Source organism: Megascapheus bottae, chromosome 28, assembly GCF_031878675.1.
Source record: "Megascapheus bottae isolate mThoBot1 chromosome 28, mThoBot2.hap1, whole genome shotgun sequence".
NCBI lineage: Eukaryota > Metazoa > Chordata > Mammalia > Rodentia > Geomyidae > Megascapheus > Megascapheus bottae.
This window is the reverse complement of record NC_143536.1, coordinates 16,273,142-16,300,134: the sequence shown is the minus strand read 5'-3', so window position 1 is coordinate 16,300,134 and position 26,993 is coordinate 16,273,142. Positions and strand designations below refer to the sequence as shown.

General features: G+C 54.0%; 1 protein-coding gene across 1 annotated transcript; it reads left to right on the top strand.

Annotated features, from left to right (window-relative positions):
• On the top strand, positions 1-26,993 carry Rtn4r (reticulon 4 receptor). Its single transcript, XM_090320195.1, has 2 exons — positions 1-374; positions 25,321-26,993. The coding sequence occupies exons 1-2, from the start codon at positions 353-355 to the stop codon at positions 26,706-26,708; spliced, it is 1,410 nt and encodes a 469-aa protein (XP_090176321.1). The 5' UTR covers positions 1-352; the 3' UTR covers positions 26,709-26,993.

The window sequence follows — 26,993 nt, the reverse complement described above, 5'->3', positions numbered from 1 at the left end:
CGCCCGCCGCCAGGCCCCGCCCCGGCCCCGCCCCACCCCGGCCGATGGGGAGCTCGGGCGGATTCCTCGCGCGTCAAACCACATGATCCCATAAAACATTCATCCGCTCCCGGCCCGCGCCGCGAGCGCCCCGCCAGTCCGCGCCGCCGCCCTCGCCCTGCGCGCCCGCGGCCCGCGAGCCCAGCCCCAGCCCGGCGGAGCGGAGCGCAGCGGAGCGCGCCGAGCCTCGTCCCGCGGCCGGGCCGGGACCGGGCCGGAGCGGCGGCGCCTGGATGCGGACCCGGCCGCGGGGAGACGGGCGCCCGCCCCGAAGCCACTTTCGGTCCCCGACGCGCCCCGCCCGACCCCTAAGATGAAGAGGGCGTCCGCCGGAGGTGAGTGTCCGCGCAGCGCCCGGGCCGGGCTGCAAGGGGGGTCACCGTGCGGGGGGAACTCCGCGCCCCTTCCCGGAGGGGCCGGACACGTCCAGGGCGGCCGACGCCGTGGGCAGGGTCGCCGGGCCGCCGGGAGGGGCCGCCGCAGTGCCACGCCGGGCTCGGGCCGCCGGCGCCCCGGCCCGGGGAGGGCGGAGCCGGCGGCAGCGGAAAAAGTTGCCGCTTTCCGGGGAAAGTTGACGGCGACCGCGGGGCTAAGGGCGGCGGGTCGGGGGCGTCCCAGATGTGAGATCGGGTCCAGGATGGGAGCTGCACGCTGGAAGGGCGGGGTCCGGCCACCGAGCGCCCGAGCCGCGAAAGGGTTAATGAACGGGGCTTGCAGAAACGTGGGTACGGAGCGGAGGTGGAGGGATCTCGTCCACCCCGCCGTCTCCGCTCACCGTCTTCCATTCCCCAGGGGTCAGGCCGGAGAGGGGACGAGTGGGGGCGTTGGCAGCAGTAGAGGGCGTGGGGGACAGGGAAGCCCCATGTGCCCTCCCCGCCCCCCCCCCCCGCCCGTCCCCCGTAGAACAGGCAGCAAAGCTTACCTGCATCTGCAACCTGAGGGTGCCCGCGGGGCTCAGCTAAAGGGAGCGAGGGGTGTGGGGGTTCGCAGCACCCCCTTCTTGACAGTCCTGTGAGACCCTTCCCCCCACAGTGCAAAGTCCCCGCAGTGAGGACAAGGGAGGGTGGTCTTCGTGTGGGTTGGGCATGCCCCGTCTGGAGAATCTGGGCGGGTACATTGTCTGTCCCAGGTGCCCACTCAGCTGCCCTGCTGATGTCCACCGTGCTGCAGGCTGCACACACGTTCCCTTGCACGTGCACGTGTCTACGTGGGCTGCACACTTGCACACCTCGCGTGCATCAGCATGCCAAAGCTGCTCCAGTGTGCATATGCATGAACACTACGGCTGCACACACACAGACTCTGAGGGTGCACATCCGTGTCCTCACCCCCGCCGCACGCCCACGTCCAGACATGCATGCATGCACACGGCATGCCTGCTGTGATCTCCATGCTTGGCACATGCTGGGGCCCCTTTGCTGGGACCCACTCCCACTTCCACATGCTCATGTTTTGGGGGGGGAGAAGGCTATTCCTGGGCAGTCTGGACCCGCAGACAGAAGGCTCAGAAACCCTGGGCCCTACCTCCCTCTGTGTGTGTCCTGGTAGTGTTCCTTTCCTTTCACAGTGCCCTGAGTGTATGTATGTGTGTGTGTGTGTGTGCGCGCACACGTGTATAACACCATATGAGTCTGCACATGTGTCTGCACATGACTGGGTGCCTGTGAGCACACCCGCATGTGTCATTTGCCTCGGGTGTGAATGTTCCCCTTACATGCCCAGAAGGCTTGTGTCCGAATGCTACCCAAATCTGGAACAGAATCTGGGAATATTGGGGTTTTTTTTGGTGGGGAGCTTGTTTAATGTGTCCCCCCACCAGCTATGAGGTGCAGTCTCCCAACAGCTCCTCCATCCACCAGTGCAATGGTAGCCAATGGTAAGCTGAGACCCCCCCCCCCTTCCCCGCCCCAGAGCAGAGAACCTGCTTCAGAATTTGAGGTCAACATCCCAACAAGCAGGTCAAATCCTGGGCACACTTAGCTCCTGCTTCACTCCACCTGCAAAGATAGGCAACACTTCAACATTACCTCCAAGGGGTTCTGCCTTTAGCCCCTCTATTTGTGATGGTCCATCTGGTGAAGGGTTCTGTGCCATTGGGTGTTGTTAGGGTGGTGAAATGGCTGGTGCCAAATGGCAGGTTAAGGGTGTTAGTGACCCACTCACGTGGCAATGAGAGGACCCTGAGCTGCTCAAAGATTATGCCTCTCCTCAGCCATAGCCAGTGTCCTCATCTGTAAAATGGAGAAAGCACTATTATAGGTATGGAGTATAAAATAAGCTCACAGAGATGAGCAGTGGGTTTACCACTCCCATCCCCTTTGTGTGTGTGTGGAAGAGGGGGAGATATTGGGACTTGAACTCAGGGCCAGGGTTCTACCTCTGAGATCCTTTTGCTCAAAGCTAGCACTCCACCACTTGAGCCACAGGGCCACTTCCAGCTTCCTCTGTGATTAACTGGTGATAAGAGACTCATAGATTTTCTTACCCTGGCTGGCTGTGAATCTTGATCATCAGATCTCAGCCTAAGTACCCCTCAGGCCTCAGTATTCCCATCTTGAAAGCAGGTACCAGCTCCTGTCTTGCACAGCCAAGGTGAAGAAGAAGAGTTCCCAGGACAAGGAAGCAGGTGTTGAGTGGCAGAGAGAGGGAGAGAGAGAGAGAGGTGTTCATGAGCCTGGCGCCGCCTGGGTGTTGCGTGGCAGGGGAACAATGGCCTAGATTTAGGATCAAGTTTAATGTGGAGTCATCACCAACATGACTGGGTGAGAGGTCACTTCTCTGTCCCTCAGTCTCCCTCCAGGGGCCACGAATCAGAAGTTATTTGGGGGACAAAGCTGATGCCCAGTGTGATTAGCTTTGCTTTTCTAAGTTTTATTTTTCTTTTGAGAGACTATGTAGCCTGAGCTGGCCATTTCTAATCCTTCTGCCTCAGCCACCCTGAGTGCTGGGATTATAGGTATGAACCACCTTGCCCATTTCCCTCAGGATTTGACCCCCCGTGCTTCTGCCTTCTTGTCAAATACCTCCCAATTCCCAGTCAGCAGGTATTCCTCTTGGAAAGCTCCACCTTCCTCCCCATTTGCCCGATGGGGCAGTAAGTGATTATCTCCCCTGAAGGCTCCAGGTGAGTGGGGGTGTTGGAGGGAGTGGCAGGCAGTGGGAGAGAGAAGGCACTGAGGAAGGCATTTCCTTAGCCGGGGCAGCCCTTGCACTGTGCCCCTCAATAGCTAGGGGGCCTGCAGGGCCTGTAGAGGCCCTCCCCTCACCCTCATACCAGGCTGGGCTGGAGCCCTGGAAGGTAAGGAAAGATCCTGGGGTCTGGGAAATGAGGGGTGTGGGGCAGAGAGCTTGGCCCTCGAGAGGTGGGACTTGTGGGGCCGTGAAGCTGGTGCTGGCTTTACACTCCCTCTGCTGTCCGTGAGCAGAACAGTGCTCTGGCTCTGCCCTCCTCTTTGTTTCCTGTCTCAGACTTAAATAATTGGCCCTGTGGCACAGACTGGACATCTATGGCAGCTGATAAGCACCAGAAGGGGCCCAGCTGGCAAGGCCGGGACAGGAGAGGAGGCAGAGGGAACCCTCCTGTGGTCCTGGGCCTATGGCCCAGAAAGTCTCCTTGGAGCCTCCGTCTGTGCATCCAGGAAAGGGGTCAGGAGAAGGAAGGAATTATCCACAATGGAAGGTATTCCACACTGGCCCTCTTTGGGTTATGGAAGCTGCTGGCATTCGGCTGTGCCTGGTCAGTGAAGTGCAAGTGCTCTGCACCCAAGTTGGTGAACCCTGGCTTGTGGCCTCCCCCTCCCCCAGGCAGGGCTGTTCAACCTCTGTCACCAACCAGGGCCTAGCCAGCCTGGCTGCTCCACCTGCTTCCCCGAGCCCCATGTGTGTTCTCAGGGCCCAATACCCTCTATACCCCTCAGTGTCCCTGCCCTGTGCCTCAACTACCCCTACACCCTGACCAGAGTCACCAGTGCCCTTCCTGTGGCCAGATCTCAGCTGTTGAGTGTGCTTACCCTCATCCATTTTTTTTCCCAGCCAGCAAAGCCTGAGCCAGGCAAAGAAAGGGAAGTGAGTTTTGTTTCATGGTTTCCAGGGTTATATACCTTAGAGGACAGAGCCCACCAGTGGAAGACCAGCCAGAGGGGTGGGTGGGCACACAGCCTCAGCATCTGCCCTCACCCCCAATCTCCCTGCACCATCCCCTGAGCGAGAGGGCCCCCGCTATGTCCCACCGCACCCGGTGGTGTTTTGTGTTGCAGTTTCTCCTTTTGTCACTGTATTTTAAACATTTTGCACATTGAGAACTATTCTTGTACATCATGCTTTACTGGTGTGTGTGGAATCCCTTCCTGAGAATGCACCATATGATTTATTTATCTAAACCTGCCTTGGCCTCTCACACTGCTTGCCATTATGTAGCTGGACCCTGGAGATTGGGCTCTCCACCCACCCACCTCAGCCGGTGTGGGGGAGGGGCCAACACTTGGGCCAACTCCCAGAGCAAGGCCTGATTCCTGCTCCCCCTCACCCCCCCCCCCCCCCCCGCCCCATTCCCAGCTCCCAGTCTCTCTGAGCCTTTTTACAAACATCAAATGGCAAGGTGGTCAGTTGAATCCGCTCCCTGCCATGGGACCAGGATTCAGCTTTGAGGGCGGCCATCTGTGCAGCCACTGCTTCCGGGCCATCTCTCTCCTGACCCTGCCTCACACAGACTCCAGTCTCTGTGGTGTGTGTCCTTCCTCTGCCTTACCCTGGGGTGGGAGGATTGGAGGCTGAGGAGTTGGTGACACTGTCCTTCAGCTGGAGGTGTCCTGTGGACCCTGATGCCAGACCCTAAAGCCCCAAAGCAAAGGCCTTCTAAAGTGGCCTTGGGGTAGTGCTAAGCAGGGAGAAACTAGGGTCTCCCCGGCTAGCCCGAGTACGCCCCATCAAGCATCTCGGCACATGGAGTTGGGCTGATGGGAAATGCAGAGGTGTCAGGAGCTGACCCAGCTTGGTACGGAGCAGCCTGCCCTGTGCAGGGCGGTGGGAGATGTGCTCTCCTGTCCCTCGGTCAGCACCCTGCCATTCTCAGTGGACTTTTGTGGATTGTACTCTGTGGGGATTGAAGTTTGTGGGTGTCAGACAAGGGTTTTGCAGTCAAGCTTGGGTCTGGCTGGGTTAAATGGTGCTGACAGAGGCTCTTTCCTGCAGGGCATCTTGGGGCCTTGGTTTCAGACTAGCAGTGCCGTCTTTGATAAGCATTTCCATGCAGCTGGTATCAGGGCCTGTGTGCTAAGGAACCCATTTGGGGAAATTGTGATTGGAGGGGGGGGAGACAGGGTCACCCAGGGGGATAGAGGAGGTCACCAGCATGGGTGGGCTGTCCCCCCCACACCTCCACTCACAGGGCACCTGGTGGGTAAGAGAGACCATGGTTTCCCCCCAACTGTACAAGGCAATGTGCAAATTTAACCTTTGGATTTATGACTCTATTTCTTTGCAGCAAATGTCACGGGAAATGTCAGGCCAAGGCTGAAACTGGGTGAGGGGCCCATCGAGGTAGGGGGTGGGGCTGAGTAGGTTGGAGTACCCAGAGACTTAAGCCAGGGTGGGGCTCCAGGTCCTTCACTGCCTCCTTGGAGCCCTCTCAGATTGCTCCCTGGCTTGTCTGGGTCCCCAGCACTGTATCCTCGATTTATCTCAGCCATCGTGACCTTGTTAAGATGTTGGCTTTATTCACCCTCCTGCCAGGGCCCAGATGGGGCCAGCTCAGGGACCTGCCAGAAGTCTCCCCCTCCCCCAAGTCTGGGCAGCCATGGGATCAGCTCATGCAGTGCTGGCTTGCTGTGTGACCTTGAGAAGCACTGCCCTTCCCTGGTCACTGGAGGCCTCATCTGTAATCCACGGCTGTTGACTAGAGGTGGTTTCCCGGCTCAGTGCCTGCATGGGTGGAAAACAACCTGTCCTCAGTGTATCAGGTGTGGAGCTCTGGGGGAGATGGGTGGGCTCAGGGTGGCATTTTGTAGCAGCCACTGGGCCTGCAGAAAACTCTGTGCACTGTAAGTGCATAGAGGGAAGAGCTAGAGAGTGATGACTCACACCTGTTATCCTACCTAGTCAAGAGCCTGAGATCTGAGGGTGATAGTTTGAGACCAACATGAGCAGGAAAGACTGTGAGGTGTATCTGCAATTAACCACCAAAAAGCTGGAAGTATGGCTCAACTGATAGAATACCAGCCTTGAGGGAAAAAAACAAAACAAGGCTAAAGGCAGGCCCTGAGTTCACACCCAGTAATTAGCAGAGGTTAGGAGGAGATTAGGATAGGACATGGGGAAGGCAGAGAGGGACTTAAGGCCAGCTCCCATGTTTATGTTGTCCCTCTACCCTTCCCCTGGGCTCATCTATCTCACCCTGGCCTGCCACAGGGCTCTGCACTGGCTTTCAGGTCTGGGTGGTTGGCCAATGAATGATAACCATCTCTTGCCATGTACTGGGCCTGGGCAGCTAACAGTGGTCTCCAAACTCCCTAGACTGGCTTCCTCCTGCCCCAGCAGCTCCATGTCCCACTTGAAATTTAGCTGAGCTCCACCCCCATATTTGCCTCATCTGATGGTATAACATACAGTACTTTGGACCCAGCATGCAAACCCAGTGACCTGGCCTCCCTTCTCTACCTATCCCCAGAGAAATCCAGTGTCCAAAGTCTGACCCTCTCCCTATCTTTCGTCACTGAGCTCCCTCCATTATGCCTGCCTCAGATCTGTCCCCTCCTACCTCCCAAGCCATGGCCACCAACCCTCAGATATTTTTTTGTGTGTGTGGGTCATGAACTCAGCCTGGGCACTGTCCCTGAGCTGTTCAGCTCAAGGCTACCACCCTGCCCCTTGAGCCAAGCTCCACTTCCCATTTTCTAGAGGTTAATTGGAGATAAGAGTCTCAGGTCCTTTTGTGCCCGGGCTGGCTTTGAACCTTGATCCTCAAATCTCAGCCTCCTGAGTAGCTAGGATTATAGGCATGAGCCACCATATTCAGCTAAGACACCTTTTTTTTTTTTTTTTTTTTTTTTGACAGTCCTGGCTTTGAGCTCAGGGCCTGAGCACTGTCCTTGGACTTTCTCAAGGCTAGAGCTCTACCACTTGAGCCTCAGCACCACTTCTGGCTTTTTTTTTTATGTATGTGGTACATGTATAGAGGAATCGAACCCTGGTCTTTGTGCATGCTAGGCAAGCACTCAACCACTAGGCCAAACTCCTGGCCCCTAAGACATTTTTCTTTCATCCAGGACTCTAGCCAGCCTGAACTCTTTCATAGCCATTTTTGCACCTTTTTTTCTCTCTCAGGGCCTAGACCTAAAGGTCTCTAGTGGGGAACCCTTTGTCTCCAGGCCCCAGCTCCCCAGCTCATGTTCCTCCAGCAGCTCAGCCCTGGAATGAGAGTGCAGGAACTATGAGCAGTGGTAGCCACACCAGCGGAGCCCCGTGGAGGGAGGCACCCAAGACCCTGGTCACATCACCGAGCATTTGCAGCAGTGTGAGCTGTGTATGGTTGCCTTCCTGACACCGTGTCTGCTGGGGGCCCTGGGGGTCAGCTAGCAGGTATGGCTTAGTTGGCCAAGGCATCTACAAGTGAAGGTTGCAGACCCAGTAGGCAGCTGCTCACCCCGAGCCTCCCTGTTGGCATGTGGATGGTATATTAGTGAGGTAGTGTTGCCCACAGGGCTGGGATCATGCTGAGAGATGGCCATCTCCTGTCACCCAACTCCAGCACTCTGGCCAAGCCTCTCCTGTACTGCATGCCCCAAACATGGAAACTGGCTGTGAAAATTGAGGTTGCTGATGGGTCTTTGGGGCTCTTGGTGGGAGACCAGGACCTCCATCACCCAGAAATTCCTCAGACATCCAGGTCCCCAGGCAAATCCAGGTAGAATCTAGGTAGACGGGGACTGGGGACAAAGATGTATGGGCTCTATTGAGGTCCTCAGAGTAGGAGGTCTGCTGAGCCAGGAGGAGGAAATACGGTCTGGGGCTGTCCCTCCCCTGTCAGTCTTCTCTGAGGTCTTTGCTAGCTACCCCAGGAGATATTGGTTTATGCTGCTGGGAGCCCAAGGGTCCCAGAGGGTCAAAGAGGATGAGGGGTGGGGGTGGGGGTGCTGCTGAGGAGTCCTGAGGACTGGCTGGGGTCTGGATCAGGAAAACTGAGGACCAGTTTGGGTTTCTGGGGAAGAGCCCTTCCGAGGGAACTTGGAGTTGCCTAGAAGGATGTGTGAGCCTCAGTTTTCACCGCATGGAGCCTTATGTCACTCCACTCCCTTGGAACTAGTTTGCTGTGCTGGGAGGGTGGCTCCCTGTGCCTGGTCCTTGCAGGGACCTGGGCAGTAGAAGGCTGGGCCACCTGCCCCCCGAATTTGGTGTCTACCTTAGAAACACCTATCCACTGTGGCAAGAACTGGAGTAACTGCTCCCCAGGCTGGCTGGCCCTCAGGATGGCAGTGTAGGAAAGCCAGACCAAGGTCACGTAGTCTCCGCTGCTTCCAGCTCTCCAGGCCCCAACCTGCCTCCATGCTGCATTTGCTAGGAACCTGGGGAGTCACCTCCCCCTTTCCTAGAGCCTGGCCAAGTGTCTTCCATGTGTTTTCAACTCCCCCACTTCCCTTGTCTGCCCTAGTTGAGACTTCCCAGTTCTCCTGGGATCCATCCAGCCCTCTCGTCCTCAGAGAACACTGAGCTAGGGGTCCCTGCCCCCCCCCCACTACTCCTTGGGGCCTTTGAGGGTTGAGGATATGGGATGGAAGCTTCAGCAGTGCTTGCTCTTTCTGATGTCCCCCGATTAGGGGGACCGGCTTGGAGGGGCTTTGAGAGCTGGGGTCATGAGTGCGGCAGGGGAGACCCTCAGCATTCCCCAGGGAGGCCTCCCTAGCTCTCAGCAGGAAGCACACCCAGTGAAGAGGCCTGGGCCTCCGTGGGCTCTCACAGTGCCCTAAGAGAGGCCCCAGTGGTCACTGACTTCTTCCTGCTTTCAGTTCCAGCCCTGTGCTGGGCAGCAGGAACCCTGAATTCTTTGTAACCCATGGTCCCCAAGGCATTCCAAGTCCCAAGAGACACCTCCCCCAATCCACGAGGTCCCCAGGACAAAGGAGTGGTAGTATAGGTGCTGATAGTATAGTGAGATCCCTGAACCTATCTCCCATGTGTGGGCCCCACCAGGCCCTCAAAGAGAAGCTGGAGCTGCTGGCCACAGGGAGGGGGGGCTGGCTGCTGGAGTTCCCAGAACAGATCTCTTGCTCCACAGAAAGCGGGTGTATGGGGGTGGGGGTCCAGGTGGGCCAGGCTGGCCCTGGACAGAGAGAGGGCAAGGGCATGGGTAAGGAGATCCCCCTCACTGGCTCCAGCAGAAAGCCTGTCGAAGTTGTGTGTACTTCACAGCCTGACACGTGGCCCCTGCACACTGGGCCGTGTCCAGGCTGTCTTTTATCTCCCTGCCTCGGCCCCAATTTATGTCAGGCAGAGGCTGACACGGGGACAGGTGTGACAAGTGTCTGGCTTCCTGTTCGAAAATTGGCAAAAGAAAAACTCTCCCCGTAAAGATATTCCATCTACATACCTCCCAGATGTCACCAGAAGGACCCGTCACAGCCAAGACAGATGGTGGCCCTAATGGATTCCATTCTTCACCTGCTGCTGGAGCCATGGCCTGGCCCCCACCCCAGGTGGCCTGAGGCCGGTGGGTGGTAATGGGGTGTCAGTTCCTCTTGGGAGTCCTCTCCAGCACTAGTTCCAGTTCCCATTCTGTGGCTGTTTATAGGGCCTTCATCACAGCCAGAGATGCCAGTTCCTCTATCTTCTTGGCTGTGGGATGATGAACTCAGGATCTCCTGGAACAAAGGGAGAACACCTCTTCCAGGAAGCCACCCAGGCTTGGAACTGCCAGCACTGTCCCCTGCAGGCAGTAAGGACCAGGAGATGGCATGCCCAGAGAACCTGAGGTCACATGACCATTTTTACTCCAGCCTCCAGCTCTCTTAGCTAGGGCATGGTGGAGACCCGCTTTGGCCTGGCATTTACCTCAACCCAGCTTGAGTGTCTAACTGTCTTGCCCACTATTACCTGAGTACCTGTGGGTGGGGCTGCCCTGGTATTCCTGGTAGGTCTAAAGACAGACTCCCAGAATGAGGCCAAGGTAGGAATAAGAAAGCAATTGGAAGGATCTAGACTCCTTTAGAGTGGTGGTGGTGGGGGGTGCTCAGGGGAGAAGAGCCCCTGAGGGGGTGAATCTAGGAATAGGGCAGCCTTTCTGGGAGTGAGCTGACTGGTCCAAGGCCTGCAGGGTAGAAGTCTGACTCCTCAGAGCCCGTGCTTGTGTCAGTAGAACCCTTCCAGCTTGCACTTGTGACCTGGGCATTCTCTGCTGTAGGGTAAGTTACTCCTGTGGATAGCATGAGTCATTCTCCAGGAAAAGGCCCAAGCATAAGCTGATGATCTAGAGATAAACCTTATAGCACAGGATTGGTGGCTTACCCTCCTCTCAAACCTTGTCTGGCACAATACATGAGACCAAGTGGAACATGCAAAATTTACGATGCTTTATGTATTGATAAAGTAATTCTAGGCCAGCTTCTGGTGGCTCCTGCCCGTAATCTTAGCAAGTCAAGAGGCTGAGCTCTAGAGGATCAAGGTTCAAGGCCAGTCTAGGCTGGAAAATCCATGTATGAGATTAGCTACTTAAAAGACAATGACCAGGCTCTGAGTTCAAGTCCCAAGACTGGTACAAAAAAAAAAAAAAAAGAAAAGAACAACGGTTGTATTAGTGAACTCAAGTAGCCATAGCAAAATACAAACTGGGTGTCTTAAACAGCAGTTTAAGAAAGCAAAAGTAAAAGTATATACTGTCATTACATCTGAAGGGGACACAAATATTTAGGAATGACAGAAGTCAAACTGCTTGCTGTAAAAACCCAACCTTAGCATTGAGTGGTCTCTCCACAGACAGTGTCAGAGCCCTCCCAGGACCAAACATCCTTAAGGAATGCCATCTCCACAACTATACCCCTGCCACTTGTCTTCCTGGGGCACATTTATTAAATTCATGGGACAGACATTTGTAGTGTACCAATCACCTTCCTATGAAGCCTCTGTTTGGCCCACAGCCTAGGGACAGATGGCAGAAGCAAGCCACAAAGAGACGTGTTAAGTTGGACCAGCCAAGGAGTGGGGTAGAATGGGCACCTGGCAGTGGATGGAAGGAGTGGGGTGATATGGGGGAGACCCAGAGATCTAGTCTATAGAGATAAGGAAGCTAACCCCCACAGGCACTCATCCCCTACCTGTGCTGGGCCATGCTGCTGGGCTTTGGGCTGACCCTTTCATTGGTTGCCCTGGAGCAGGTGGGCGGGGTCTTTCCCTTAAGGCCTAGCTTGGCTAGGCTGCCTGGTGGGTTATGGAAATGTAAATATGTGCTCAGCAGAAGTGCACGGGCCTGCCAGGGGCACTAGCCTAGGCCTCTAGTGTTGACCTGGGAGGCAGGGGGAAAGGATGGCAGCAAAATATTTAGGGCAAGTACTAGGAAAAACTGTGTGTCTGTGTGTGCGTGTGTTGATACTAGGGCTTGAACTCAGAACCTCGTGCCCTGCCACTTGAGCTATACAAGCACTTCTGTCTTTTTGCTTGTTAGCGGGAAATAAAAGTCTCACCATTTTCTGCCTGGGCTCGATTGGAACTGCGATCCTCAGATCCCCAAAGTAGCTAGGATTACATCTACCAGTGCTTGGTTACTACTCCCTCTCCTCCCCACCTAGTCTTGGGGCTTGAGTTCAAGGCTTGGGTGCTGTCTCTGAGCTTCTTTTGCTCGACTAGTGCCCTACCCTTTGATCCCTATCTCCACTTCCTATGAATATTTTTACGAGTGAGAACCATGAGAGGGGGGCAGCTGGACACTGGATGTGTCCTTTGTGGGGTAAAAGGTCATACAGCCCAGGTTCTCAGGGAACACTTGGAAGACGGGGTGGTCACTGACTCCTGCTGGCCCTGCTATGGTCACTGGTGCCAGTGATGGTCTCCAGTGGGCCTTGGGTTTGAGGGGATCCTCTCTCAGCTTGGTCTTAACTCAGCTCCCAGGGAGTCTGGGCCAGTAGAGTAGATTAGGCCATTTGGGGAGCTGCAGATGGGTGGGAGATAAAAGAGGCTGACTGTGACCTGAGCTGCCCACTCCCCTGCTCCCCCACCCCCAGTGGTGATGAGGAGATGAGGTCAGAGGACTCTGGTCTCCCCAGTTGCACAGCCCAGGACACCCCACCCTTTCCTGCTGCCTTTGGGAGTCCCGCGTGAGTCTCAGGATGTAGCCAAAATACACTGACCTCCTTTTCCACAAGGCAGCGGCGCCTGAGCTCCCACCAGAGCAGGTGAGAAGCCGCCAACGAGTTCTATCCCAAATTGATTTCAAATAAGCAGGAGTTATCACCCACAATCATATAGGAATAATTTATCACTCGTTAATAAAAGAGCAATTACTTATTCACATCGCCCCTGCCTGCACACCGTGGACTCGGTTGCAGAGACACATCAGGGGTGCTCTCAGAGGTGGATGGAAGCCTGTTTGTGCCCAGCCAAGTTCAGGGCGGAGGCCCAGGGAGTACAGACCTGACTCCAGAGCAAAGTGGACCCTGCTGGGTTGTCAGTGGCCTTCCCCTGCCATCCTGTGATGGAGGCTCAGAAGTCTGTGGATGAGGAGGTACCAGTGAGGGGACAGGAATCCGCACAGGTGCAGAGGGAACAAGGGTGGAGCTTTGCCAGGGTATTAGGGAATGGGCCAGATAGAGGTAGAGGGCATCAAGGCCCAGTGGAGCTGCCTGGCTATCTGCAGAAGGCCTGAGCACAGAGCTGCAATTTTAGATCAAATATTTGTCTTTTCAAGTGTTGGGATGCAGAAGCTTCTGTGACCAAGAACCCAGAGTGTCCTTGGAGACCCAGATGCATTCTGTGCCACCTTTAGCAAGAGAGAGTCCGTTGGGCAGAGCCTGGGTGGTTCCACAGCAGAACTGCCAGGCTGTGCATGCTCCAGAGCTCTCCCAGCTCTGCTTTCTCCTCCTGTATCGCAAGGATAACTGTTTCTAATTCACACTTACCTTTACCTTGGAAGATACATTCTCTCTCACTGAAAAAAAAATCTATTTCTAAGATTTCAATTACAAAGATGCAGTTTTTTAAAAAAAAAAGATGATTACCCTGATGAATATCTCACTCCTGTAATCCTAGCTACTTAGGAGACTGAGATCTAAGGATCATGGTTCTAAGCCAGCCAGGGTAGAAAGTCTATGAAAGTCTTTATCACCTAATTAACCACCAACAAGCTGGAAGTGGTACAGCACTAGCCTTGAGCATAAAAGCTCAGGGACAGTACCTAGGCCCTGAGTTCAAGCCCCAGCACCAACACACACACACACACACACACACACACACACACACACACACACACACACAATCATTTTGTTTTTAATATCCTACACAAGGTTAAAACCTGCCTTCACATCTTGGAGGTTAGTCTGTAAAATCATTTTGCAATATTTCTGGCTCCATCTTCCTTATAGGGAGCTCTGTTCTTCAGATGTCCTGGCTTTGTTAAGGTTATCATCTCCTTTCAGTGCTCCTATTATAGCCCCTGTTGCATGTGTGCTTTTGTTTCTTCTGGAGTTTATAGTTGATCAATTTTTGTGAAGGGTTCTATTGAGTCTGTCATTTTCTTTAGGCTTTTGTCCTGCTACCTCATGACTTCTTTTTAACCACCATTAGGATTACATCCATCTTTCTTCTATACAAGTATATTCCAGCTACCTCTAAGGAAAGGCATGGTTTTTGGAAGTAGTCCTGAATCCGTGTTTTCAAGTTTATACAAGCTGGATAGGTTGGGTCCAGAAATTCAAGCTAAAATTTTCTATTCCCTCAAAGTTTTGAAGCTGTTACAGTTTTGCCGTCCTTTGTCATACAATGTGCCATGAAATCTAGTTCTACCTTGCATTGTTTATGATCAGATTTTCTTCTGGGTACCTCAAACTTCTCTTGAGCTCCAGGGACCTGAGATTGTGATGCAAATGCCCAATGACGGACCAGGTCCTTGGCCCTGGCAGATTTCTCTGGTATGATTTCTTGGGGTTTTTGTTGTTGTTGTTGTTGTTGTTGTTTGTTTGTTTTTGCCAGTCGTGGGAACTGAACTGAGGGCCTGAGCACTGTCCTTGAGTTTTTCAAGGCTAGAATGCTAATGCTACCCCTTGAGCAACAGTACCACTTCCAGCTTTTTTCTATATATGTGGTACCGAGGAATCGAACCTGGGTCTTCATGCATGCTAGGCAAGCACTCTACCCCCTAGGCCAAATTCCCAGGCTTCTTTGTTAACTTTTTAAAATCCTCTGTTTTCTCTGTTGTCTCTTTGTGGAACTACCTTAAGACCAATGTTTGACCTGTATTTGTCTATTGCATCTCATTCATTTTTTTTTCTCTCTCTCTCTTTTTGTTTTTCTTTCTGGAAGATTTCTTTGACCTTGTTTTCCAACTCTTCTATTGATTTTTTTTTTAATTTTAGCAATTCTATTTTTAATTTCTAGACACTCTTGCTATCTGGTGGCTCCTTGGTCATTGCACCCTGTTCTTGTTTTAAGCCCCTTTCTATCCTGAGGAGGAACAACTCATTAGATTTTTCTGCTAATTTCTGGCTATTATCCACATCGTCTGTTTCCTCTAGAGTTATCTTCTCTCCTCATCTGCACAGATATCTTTTCTAGATTCGTAATGGTGACTGGCTTTCTGGTTGCTTTTTCAAGATACTGGGACTCGAACTCAGGGCCTTATATTTGCCTCACAGGTACTTTACCACTTGAGCCACACCTGCAGGCCTTTTTGTTCTAGATATTATGTGGGGAGAGAGGAAGTACTGGGGCTTGAACTCAGGACCTGGACACTGTGCCTTAGTGTTCCTTAGCGTTTCTGCTCAAGTCTGGGGCTCCACCACTTGAGACACAGCTCTACTTCTGGCTTTTTGGTGGTTAATTAGAGATAAGAGTGTCATAGACTTTCCTCCCTAGTCTGACTTTGAACTGCAATCCTTATTTGACAGGCTTCTCAGTAATTAGGACAGTAGGTAAGAATTAAATAGAATCTCATGTTGATGCCCTGTCTGGCCTGGACTACAATAACTGAGATGATAGGTGCACGTCACCACACCCAGCTTTACTGGCCGAAACAGGACCATACAAACGTTTTGTTTGGAATGGCCTTGGGCCACAACTCACTCCACCTCTGGAGTACCTAGGGTTATAGGCATGAGCCACAAACTCCTGCTTATGGTCACTTTCATAAAGGAAGCTAACTGAGGCTAGAAATGGAGCTTGTCCACTGTCAGATCTCAGGACACGAGGCAGAAGCTGCCTAGTCCCAGATGCCAATGGTAAGGACTCCTTGTGATATTTCTCATCTCCTGCTCCCTAACCTTTGCAGGATGTGTTCCATGTCAAAGTCATCTTGAGAGACTCACATGTGTGCCTAATGCAGATTAGCATGGGTAGCTTGAGACTGGTGGGCAGAAGAGAAGGACCAGCTGAATTGTATGGAAAGCAGCAGTGACTTGCTGCTGAGTGTGGATAGGGCTCTGATAAAGGTGAGGCAGGTTGCATCAGGCTGCAAGCCTATCTGCAAGCCTTCATTCTCTGCCATGATTGAGATCTGTGAGGTGGTAGGGAAGCAGCTACAGGCATGTTTGCAGCTCATCCTGGCTTCTGCTATGCCCTCTTCCAGCCCAGAGACAGCCAGGCTCTGGCTTGCTGAGTCTACTGCACAAAGCAAGGGCAGCTATCAGGATAGCCAGGCTGGAGTGGCCTTGAGACAACTGCGGCACAGAGTCCTTCGTATTTCAACATGCTGCCTCTAAGCTTGTAATCTAGCTCCTCACTTGAGATGAGACGGACCAAGGTCAGACCTAGTCTTGGGTGCCAGGTCTCAGGCTAACCTCTATGAGGAAGGATGTTAGACATAGAGATTAGGCCTGGGCTGGGGGAATCATTGAGCTTTCCAGACTGGAGGTATTGCTGCAATTCTGGGAGGGTGAGTGCTGGCTGCCCTGATCCTCACATTGAAGGTGTGATGACAGGATGAGACTGGCAGCTTCTCCAGGTTCTCCGAGAGGGTGTGTAGTCTACCCAGGATCCACCCTTAGCTTCCCAGGAGTGGAAGTGCTCTGCTTACAGTTGATAATGGGGGTGCTGATGGTGGTGTTAATGGTGATATTGATTACGCAAGATGATTGATAATGGTGATGGTGGTAATGGTAACTGCTATAGATTGGGTCTTGAATGTTCTCTAAAGAGTGGTGTGTTAAAGGCTTGGTCCTTACCCCATGGAACTGTTAGGAGTGTCAGATTTTTTTTTTTTTTTTTGTCATGGGGCTTGAACTCTGGGCCTGGGTGCTGTCCCTGAGCTCTTCAGCTCAAGGCTACTGCCCTACCCCTTGAGACACAGCACCACTTCCAGTTTTCTAGTGGTTAATTGGAGATAAGAGTCTCATAGGGACTTTAGTACTTGGGTTGGCTTTGAACCTTGATCCTCAGTTCTCAGCCCCCTGAGTAGCCAGGATTACAGATGTGAGCCACCGTGCCTGGCGAGTGTGAGAATTTTGAAAACTGGGAACCAGTAGGAGCAAATTATGAGCTCCTGAAGGGAATGTGGGATGCCGGCCCTGCCCCTTTCTCTCTCTTTTTGTTTCCTGGCTGCCATGAGATGAGCAGCTTCCTCTGCTATGAATTCTATCAGGAATTCTTCCCTGCCACAGGCCCAAAGGCAATAAAACTATTGGCCGAAACATCTGAAACCATGAACCAAAATAACCATTTCCTTCTTGAAAATTTCTTTGACAGTGCCGGAAAGATGACTTAACAGTGAAAACGATAATGACGGTAATGGTAGCTGATGATGACAATGACAGTGGTGATGATGGGGGGTGATGATGATGATGGTGATGATGACAGAGGCAAAGATAATCCCTTCAGGATTCCTGGCCAGTGGTCTGTAGAAGGAGCTGGGCTTGAGGTCTCTGAAGCTAGTTCAGGACAGCCCTTTTGTCCTTTCCTGGACTAAGTTCTCATATCTTTAATGTTGCCTTGATCTTAGTTGGAGTGATTATGTCAGAAATAATTGTGTCCTCCCACTTCAGCCAAGCAGATGCGATGCCAGGTCCTAGGTCTGCACACCCATGACAGCAACCCTCTGCTGCCCACTTGAGTCTGGGGACCACCCCTAGCCCAGCAAGTACGTCAATACTGACCTGTCTATGTCCTCTCTCCAAGTCCTGCCCAGTCTAAGGGTGTATTTGAGCTTCATGGATCCTTGAGTCTTCAGCCTTTCCTCCCAAGTGGGAACCATGTCACTTAGCATTTTCTCCCAGCCTCTGGAGACAGCTATTCATATGCTCTCTCGCTCTCTCTCGCGCGCGCTCTCTCTCTCTCTCTCTCTCTCTCTCTCTCTCTCTCTCTCTCTCTCTCTCTCTCTCTCTCTCTCTCTCTCTCTCTCTCTCTCTCTCTCCCCCAGTACCAGAGCTTGAACTATGATCCTGGATGCTATCCCTTAACTTTTCTACTCAAGGTTTTTTACCTTTTACCTTCACCATTTACCGCTTAAGCCACATGTCCACTCCCGGCTTTTTTGCTAGTTAACTGGAAATAATAGTCTCATAGACTTACCTGCCCAGGCTGGCATCAAACCATTATCTCAGCCTCCTGACTAGCAAGGCTTACAGGTGTAAGTCACAAATGCCCAGCTATTTTTTTTTTTACTTCAGGCTATTTTGCAACTCATGATCTTCCTGCTTCAGTCTCCATTTTTATGTGTTTTCTTTTTTTTTTTTCTCCAGTCCTGGGGCTTAAACTCAGGGCCCAGGCACTATCCTTAGGCTTTCTCAAGGCTAGCATTCTACCATGTGAATGACAGCACCACTTCTGGCTTTTTCTGTGTATGTGGTACCTGGGGCTTTGTGCATGCTAGGCAAGCATTCCTGGCTACTCTCTTTGCATTTTTAAGTTGTCCTCTTTTATGCATATTTGATTTGCAACCTCTTTAAACAAAATTATTGCTTTTTTCCTTGGACCTACACAGAATTCGGTATCCAGTATTTCTCTCTTGTACCTCCACCCTCTACCTTAATGAGGGCTTCTTGACACTCAACCATGCCCCACATGGGAAGCCACTCTGAGCCCTATCCATCCAATCAAATGGCATCAGCAGGACAGTGGTGGCTGACCTCAGTTTCTCTCTCTCTCTCTCTCTCTCTCTCTCTGAGACAGACTCAAACTCACTCTCTGACCCTTGCTTTTGCTCACTGGCTGGCACTCTACCACCTGAGCCACACCTCCAACCACTCTGATTTCCTTTTCATGAGGTGGAGGTGAAGCAGTACCCACATGTGGTAAGTGCTCAGTCACAAACCATATCGACAAACTGTTTCTGTAAAGGTCTGACATTAGATCATTCCAGTTTTGTGGGCCGCATGGTGTGTTGTAACAATTCAACTCTGCAAGAGCAGCTGCAAACAATGCGTGGACATATAGGTGTGTCTGTGCTCTAATAACACATTATTTACTAAAGCAGCGGCTAGCTCCTGAGCCAGTCTGCTGACAGCCAATAGAACAGAAGGGAAGAGAGCTCCTCTGTGCTGACTCGGGCTTTCTTACCAGCTCTCCTGGACTCTGTGCTCCCTTAGGGTGGAACACCAGTAGTATCTCAGGCTGAGGAGGCTGGTGTGATACCTCTAGGGTTCCCTGTCCCATAGTAAGTGCCACATCCCCTGGCTCTCCCTGCCTGTCCCTGGCCAGGCATGATTACCCCTCCCTGGGTTCTTCAATGTGCCCCGGGCTACTGCTAGTTACAGAACCACAGCTCCATTACAAAGACCTCTGGGAGGCCAGGGCAGCCTCCTTCCTCTAGGAGAAAGATATTCTGGGCCCTGCCCAACTCTATTCCTCCTGACAGACAGCAGAGCCAGGGAGGCAGGATAGGCTGATCCCACAGGGCGGGCAGACAATGGCCTCCAGACCTACACATCTTTCCAGAATAAATCCTACCTGGGCAGGAGCCATCCACCTGCCTGATTGCAATGTGCCCAGGGCCCAAGAACACATGGGAAGTAAGTACATGCTCACTTCCCCCCACTGCAATGAGAGACCCTTTGACAGGTCTCCATGTCTGCACAGCCCATGCCAGCAACCCCCCTCTACCACCCTGGCCCTCCCCTAGGCCCCTTACACTCCTATTGTACTACCTCCCTTCTGAGATCCTAAGTTTGTACTCTTAATGTACACCCCAAGTGTGCAGCCCTGTGAGAGGCTGGTCCTCTGTTCCTCACAAACAATGGTAGGGGGAGAGTGGGGAGGGCTGTGGCTCAGGTTAGATTGCAGGACCCAGGCTTGTAGATGCTGCCAGACTGGCTACTCACCCTTGCAGGCATGTAAGGACAGTTGAGGGCTGGGTCCCAGGCAGCGTAGCACAGGGAATCCTCTGAGCAGGGACATATGAGCCACTGGCTGAGTTCCTCATTAGTTTTTCTGGGGTCTAGAGCTTCTGCTGGTCTGAATTAAATTGGCTGCAGGACCACAGTAAGCGCTCTTGGAGACAGAATTCTCCAGGTAATTAGGCGGCAGTGTTGGTTAGACACCTGAAGCGGGATGGAGCCCCAGCCTTCTGTGGATGAGAGGTTACTAAGTTTCTGTGGCTGGGGCACCTTGTACTGGCTGGCTGGCTTTGTCCTATGGTTAGGTAAGACTTCAGCCAGATAAGCCTCCAGTACTCGGCATGATGAGCCCCCAGGACAGAGCTCATAAGGGGTAGAGGGAGGTGGGCATCGGATGGGAATGGGTATCTAGACTAACAAGGCTCCAGAGCCCTTGGCCGACAGATTGGCCTTAGCTAAGAATGAATTTTCCAGGCCTGGGTGCTTGTGCTTCACATCGGTAATCCCAGCTTTTCAAGAGGCTGAGATCTGAGGGTGACAGTTTCAAGTCAGTTCAGGCACAAAAGTCTATAAGACTCTTATCTCTAATGAACTAGCAAAGCCGGCAGTGGACTGTGTGGCTCAAGTGGTAGGATGTCAGCCTTAATCAAAAGGGTCAAGTGATTGTGCAAGTCCCTGAGTTCAAGCCCCAGTATAGGCACAAAGAAAAAAAAAAATTCCTGGCCAGGTGCTGGTGGGGTGCTAGCTCAAGCCATTGTGGCCCTAATTCTCGCACAGGGAAGAGCTCAGGTGCTAGATCTAGTCCCTTGGCACCATGCCTGGGCAGAGATCTTGCAGTGGGCACAGTGCTGAGGCATGGAAAGAAGGCTAGGGAGTGAATGGCTCCTACTAGGGTGTGGTCTTCCTGAATGTACCTTCGCGCCGGGGCTCTCTGCCACCAAGCCTTAGTATCCTGTAGCCAGAGGAGTGGAGTGGTTCCTGCTGCCATAGGAAGGTTGATCATAACAGCTTTGCCCCAGGCACAGGGTAACCTCAAGCAGGCCTCTGTGTACACTAGGACTCAGTTTCCCCACTACATGTGACCAGCCCTGAAGCTCATCAGCACATTAGGTGCCCTCCCACTGTGGTAGGTGACCTTGCCCATTATCGACCTAGCCTGCTTGCCCAAAGCCAGGATCAATAAGGAACAGAACCTCCAGGGGCTCAAAGACAGCAGGGGCTGGCAACCACACACCCCCTAGGAGACACAAGGCAGGCTGCTTCTCCAAGGAGCCACTGGCATCCCTCTACCCTCAGTCTGGTGGCCCTGGAAGAGCATGAGAAATGCCATGGGGAATTGAGCCATCCCTGCACGTGTCTATGTGCCCAAGGGTAGATGGAGGGTGGGCTGTGTGTGTGTGTGTGAAGTGAGTGAGGATGGAGGGGGACAGATGGCCAGTGGGGGGTAGTGAGTCAGTGATGGGGGGGCTGGTTGGAATAGGAAGCTGGCACAGGGAGGGGTGCCCTGACCCTCTGCAGTGTGAGGATGACACTGGCCCTCCACCCCCGCCCAGAGCTATTTCTAGTCCCTGTGCTGAGCTGTTCTTCCTCATAACTGTTGTCTGTGCTATGACTGCTCCATGGGGCTGTCATTGTGTCTGAGAGGTTTACCAGGCTCCTCTTCTAACCCTAACCTCTAGGGCAGGGGCCAGCAGCTCAGAGCCTCAAAAGACATGTCCTGTGGACTGGGATGTAGCTCAGTGGCACAGTGCTTGCCTAGCACTCAATACCGCCTCCCACCCCCCCTCCCCAAAGAAAGACATGTTCCTTCCTAGCCCAACAGGCTGGCAGACCCCCAACACCTTTGTAGCCTCTGCCCACATTCCTGCCCAGGTTCCACATGTGGCCATCTCCCTTGCTGTGCCAACACTCCCAGAGTCCTCTCCAGGTGGCACTGGCTCCTTCCCCCCAGCCACTTTTCTTTCTGGCAAGTCTTCAAGATGGCAGTGATATAGGGCTTAACCGCTCACTGCCTCAGTTTCCTGCCCTGTAAAAGGGGTTGATGATACTGATAAGAAAACTAACTCTTACATAGCATTGACACATCTTTCTCATACTAACCATAGCTAGTCCTCGACAGTCCATGGGGTGGGATATTTCTGTTTGCGGGGGATGCATGGAGATTGAGGGCACTGAGCGGATAGAGGAAGAAAAGAGCCTAGGGAAGACACTAAAGAAAGAAATGTGGCTCAGCTGCTCCAGCTCCTCAGGCTGCTGAGGTCAGCAGCCGCCTGCCTGCTGGCTCCTACAACTGCCTGCTGGAGTCCCCAGAAGCCTCCTCCTTACCTGGCTCCTCCCCTCCACACCATCCCTCCTCCCTCCTCTCCATCCCTCCCTCCTTCATTCTCCTCCCTCTTTTCTCTCCTCTCTCCTTCTCCTCCTCCCTCCACCCCTGCAGTGACTGTGAACTTGAGTCCTTCACTCCTAAGAGCTAGTGGTGCATAATGAATTGCTCGTGTAGCTCAGGGGTTGTGTCTTTTCCTGTCTGACTGCCCTACCTTGGCCAGGCCCGTATCTACTTCCTGTCCTCCATGAGGAATCTGGGCCGGGTGGCCAGCCTTCTCTCTGCCTCTGCCTTCACACACATGTGGTTTCTGAGCCAGACTTGGGCTAAGGAGGAGCCCCTTGCTGGTAACCCTGCACCCACAGGGGCAACCAGCGGGGCTGTCTGTGGGAAGGGCCCCTGTGGCACGTCTGGCAGGGAGGTGTAGGTGGCTGCAAAGGGACTTGATGACAGGCTTCCATGGGTTTTGTGTGTGAAAGCTGGGGTCATGCAGCCCCCACACAGGGCCATTTTTCTTCCCTGTGAGCCTAGAGCACCACTTTCTCTGAGTGCCATGGAAGATTGGGACCCAAGTGAGACAGAGTGACAAGTGGAACTCGAGGGGGACAGGAAGCCTGGGCCAATGGAAGGTAGTCTTCTGTGGGAGTCTGGGAATCAGCAGGCAGCGTGGGAAAGGAGAAAGGAGAGGATCTACATAGAAGGGACCAGACCTGGAGTTCAGAGGCCTTGAGATCAAGCTGCAGAGACCAGGGGTGGGCCAGGAAGGCCTTTCTGGGAGAGAGGAGGGGGTGGAGGCAGGGAAAGGTCAAGTGAGGCAGCTCCAGAGCAGGGTCTGAGGTATTTCCCTGGGCCCCTGTTGTGAACCCAAATCCATGCTTTCGAAGTTGGGTTTGATTATCTCATAAAAAGATGCCCCCTCATGCTTGCTCAGCGGCAGGGTTGCCATGGAGACCAGCGGGCAGGCCCCAAGGGGGGCCAGGCTGGAGCCAATTACTGTGGCTGCAGCAGAAGAGAGCCCACCCCAGCCGCACTGACAGCAGGGCCAGCGCAGAGGGCCGACTCTCAGAAGTTGGTTTCCAAAAAAGCAGTTGTCTCGGCAGGAATGCAGCTATATCTCTGAGTCCAGTAACAGCTCTGGGCAGGGCTGAGTGTCACGGGGCTTCTCCCCCACTTGCCCACCTCCTTGGCATGGGTTCAATCCTGGAGCCACTCTGGGTACTGATCCCAGCCAAGTTCTCAGACTAGTCTCAGGCCTGGAGACCCCAGTGGTAGCCTGACTCAGTCACTGTGGTGGTAGCCTTGGTCACCACATGTGGTTGGTGGCATGGCCCAGGCTTGGTGAGCCTGTCAGTGGCATGGTGCAGTGGGTATTACAATTTTGTGGCATGATGTGGCTGGTAAGCTGGCCTGTCCATGGCAGTGAGGCCCCTAGCTTGATATGGTGGGGCTGAAGTTTCCAGTTCTGCCTGTAGTCAGGTAGGAAGCACACTGTTCCACAAAATTCAGTGGCCTCCGTGACAGTGGATGAGATGCTGTGGGGAGCAGGCTTGAGCAGGCCCCGTTTGCCCGGATGTACTGAGATATCAGCTTCTTAAATAGAATATTAGGCCCAAGTGTGTCCTACACAAAGCCAGCTCTGCGAGGGGTGTCCAGATCTTAGGGGTTCCAGGGCTGGGCCTATCCCTCTAGACTCTACCCCTTCCCACCCCCCCAAACCTGGAGGCCAACCCCACCTTCAGCAGCCAATAAATCACCCCAGCAGAGAAAGCTCAGCCCAGAAAGCCTTTGGGGGTTAGGGGGAGGGGCTCGGGGACCTAAGAGCCTGTCTTGTTCCCCTTACACTTGCCTGGCTTGCTGGGCCTCTAGATTTAGGACCATTGTATGCTTCACTCCCCGCTCCTATTATTAGTGTAACAGTGGGCCCAGTGTGGTCACATTCACAGTTCTGGTGGAGGACTCTAGCCCTCAGTTCTCTCCCTCTGGGTTCCTGCCTCGTGGCTGCAGAATCCTGCTCTTAGCTAGCTGCCAAGAAAGGTGTTAGCTGTCAAGCAAGGTGTTAGCTGTCAAGCAAGGTGTTAGCTGATAACTCAAGTGTTGGCTGATAAGCTATAACCCTCCCAGGGGGATTCACATTTTAATAGACTCACTCCTGAAGGCAGAAAAGGAAAAAAAAAAAAAAAACAACCTTCAGCCTTTGGGGGTGGGAGCGGGGGTGGCAGGGGTGTTAGCACCAGGAAGTAAAGCTTGCTGCTGGGGATGCCCTGTTGGTAAGGGCAGGTCAGAAGCAGTAGCCAGCCCCAGCAGTGGTCCAATGCTGGTGAAGCCGCCCCAAGCTTGCCTAGCTTTTCCATCTTGGAGATGCACAGTGCCCTGGGGCTGAGAGAGAACACTCCATCCTGGTGGAGGGCTGAGGCTGGGTGGGCGGGCTTAGGGCGGCGAGGATCATGCAGGGATTGGCTGGGAAGAAGTGAGCTCCACCCTGGGAGGGGCTGGAGCAAAGAACGAAGCCAGGGTTGGAGGCTGCAGGAGGTGTTCTGAGCCAAGTCAGGAAGTGCTTAAAAGGGAGAATGTGTGGAGGAGGGAGAAGTCTGCCCAAAGAGTGAGGTGGGGGGGGAACTCCCCAGGGCAGGGTTGCACTCTCATTTCCCATCCCTGACACGCTGCACCCAAGCCAGGAAGTTCCTATGAGAGCAAAAGTGCTACTCGGTGGGGGTAGGGTGGCCAGCAGGCAGGCAGAGAACCCCAAATATCTGTAATTCTTTCCTGAAAGTAGAGCTTACCAGTAAGGCAGGCAGGAATGCCTCTTCCCCCCACACCTTCCCACTCCCAGCAGCTTATAGAACTTCACAGACTGGGGCAGGGCATAAAGGGCCAAGCCACAAACCCCTGCCCTTTCTGCAGCCTAGGAGGGGCTATTGCAGAGTCCATCTGAAGTTCAGGGCTGGGGACAAGTCTCTACCCGGAGATCTCCCAATCTTACTCCTTTTCTTAGCAGATCCTAAGTTTGGCCTATGTAGTCCTCTAGCCTCTCTCCTAGCGTGGCCTATGGACTGATGAGATTGGCTGGGGCAAGCCAGGTATAAGACTTGGGATCCCAGGAAATGTAGCCAAGCTCCCGAAGGTCTGCGTTCCCCAGAGTCCTGAGGTGTGTGCAGGTCTGAGCAGCCAGCCCTGGGAGGCCTTCCAAGGGGTAATTGTAAGGTGATGGCGAAGGCTAACCCTGGTGAGAGGAGAATGGCACTCATGTAAGCATCAGGTAAGGTGGCATGGGGTGTCCCCATTTTCCCAGTGTGACTGGGGCAGGTTATACAGCCCAGCTCCTCTTTGTGACCATGTGACATCGGAGTCCCCAAACTCCCAATTTCCAGGGTTGGCAAGACACCTCTTAGACCCTGCTTTATCCCCTCCTGGGATCTAACCCAAGGGCTGGCCTGGCTCCAGGTCACCCTTTACCTTCCAGGAGATCCCCTGCCTGCTGACTGCCCTTTCCTCTGCCCACAGGGAGCCGGCTGCTGGCTTGGGTGTTGTGGCTACAGGCCTGGCAGGTGGCGGCACCATGCCCTGGTGCTTGCGTGTGCTACAACGAGCCCAAGGTGACGACGAGCTGCCCCCAGCAAGGCCTGCTGGCCGTGCCCACTGGCATCCCAGCTGCCAGCCAGCGCATCTTCCTGCATGGCAACCGCATCTCCCATGTGTCGGCCGCAGGCTTCCATGCCTGCCGCAATCTCACCATCCTGTGGCTGCACTCCAATGCCCTAGCCAGGATCGACGCCTCTGCCTTTGCTGGCCTGACCCTCCTGGAGCAGCTGGACCTCAGTGACAATGCACAGCTTCGGGCCGTGGACCCTGCCACATTCCAAGGCCTGGGCCGCCTACATACACTGCACCTGGACCGTTGTGGTTTGCGGGAACTGGGCCCCGGCCTGTTCCATGGTCTGGCTGCCCTGCAGTACCTCTACCTGCAAGACAATGGGCTGCAGGCACTGCCTGATGACGCCTTCCGTGACCTGGGCAACCTCACACACCTTTTCCTGCACGGCAATCGTATCCCTAGTGTGCCCGAGCGAGCCTTTCGCGGTTTGCACAGCCTGGATCGTCTCCTCCTACACCAGAACCACGTGGCCCGTGTGCACCCGCACGCCTTCCGTGACCTTGGCCGCCTCATGACGCTCTACCTGTTTGCCAATAACCTCTCCATGCTACCTGCTGAGGCCCTGGCACCCCTGCGGGCCCTGCAATACCTAAGGCTCAATGACAACCCCTGGGTGTGTGACTGCCGGGCCCGCCCACTCTGGGCCTGGCTGCAGAAGTTTCGAGGGTCATCATCAGAGGTGCCCTGCAGCCTGCCTCCACGCCTGACTGGCCGCGATCTCAAGCGCCTGGCAGCCAGTGACTTGGAGGGTTGCGCGGTGGCAGCCAGGCCCCTCCATCCTGGGTTCCCCGACGAGGAGCTGCTGGGTCTGCCCAAGTGCTGCCAGCCTGATGGCGCAGACAAAGCCTCGGTGCTGGAGCCCGGGAGGCCAGCCTCTGCTGGCAATGCACTCAAGGGGCGTGTGCCCCCTGGTGACACCCCATCGGGCAACAGCTCTGGCCCACGGCATATCAATGACTCCCCATTCGGGACCCTGCCCAGCTCTGCAGAGCCCCCACTAACTGGACTACGGCCTGAGGGCTCTGAACCACCAGGGCTACCCACCACAGGCCCTCGCCGAAGGCCAGGTTGTTCCCGCAAGAACCGCACCCGTAGCCACTGCCGTCTGGGCCAGGCAGGCAGTGGGGGCAGTGGGGCTAGTGATGCTGAGGGCTCAGGTGCCCTACCAGCCCTGGCCTGCAGCCTCCTGCCCCTGGGCCTCGTGCTGGTGCTGTGGACAGTGTTGGGTCCTTGCTGACCAGCCACCAGAGCCTCTCCGCAGCCAGGTGTGTACATATGGGGTCTCTCTCCACGCCGCCAGCCAGAGCTGGGGATGAGCACCGTGGGGCAGGCCAGGCCTCCCCTGACGGATGCCTCCCCACTAGCCCACCCCATCTCCACCCCATCATGTTTACAGGGTTCCGGAGGCGACGTTTGTTCCAGAACGCCGCCTCCCACCCGGATCGCGGTATATAGAGATATGCATTTTATTTTACTTGTGTAAAAATACCGGATGACGTGGAATAAAGAGCTCTTTTCTTAA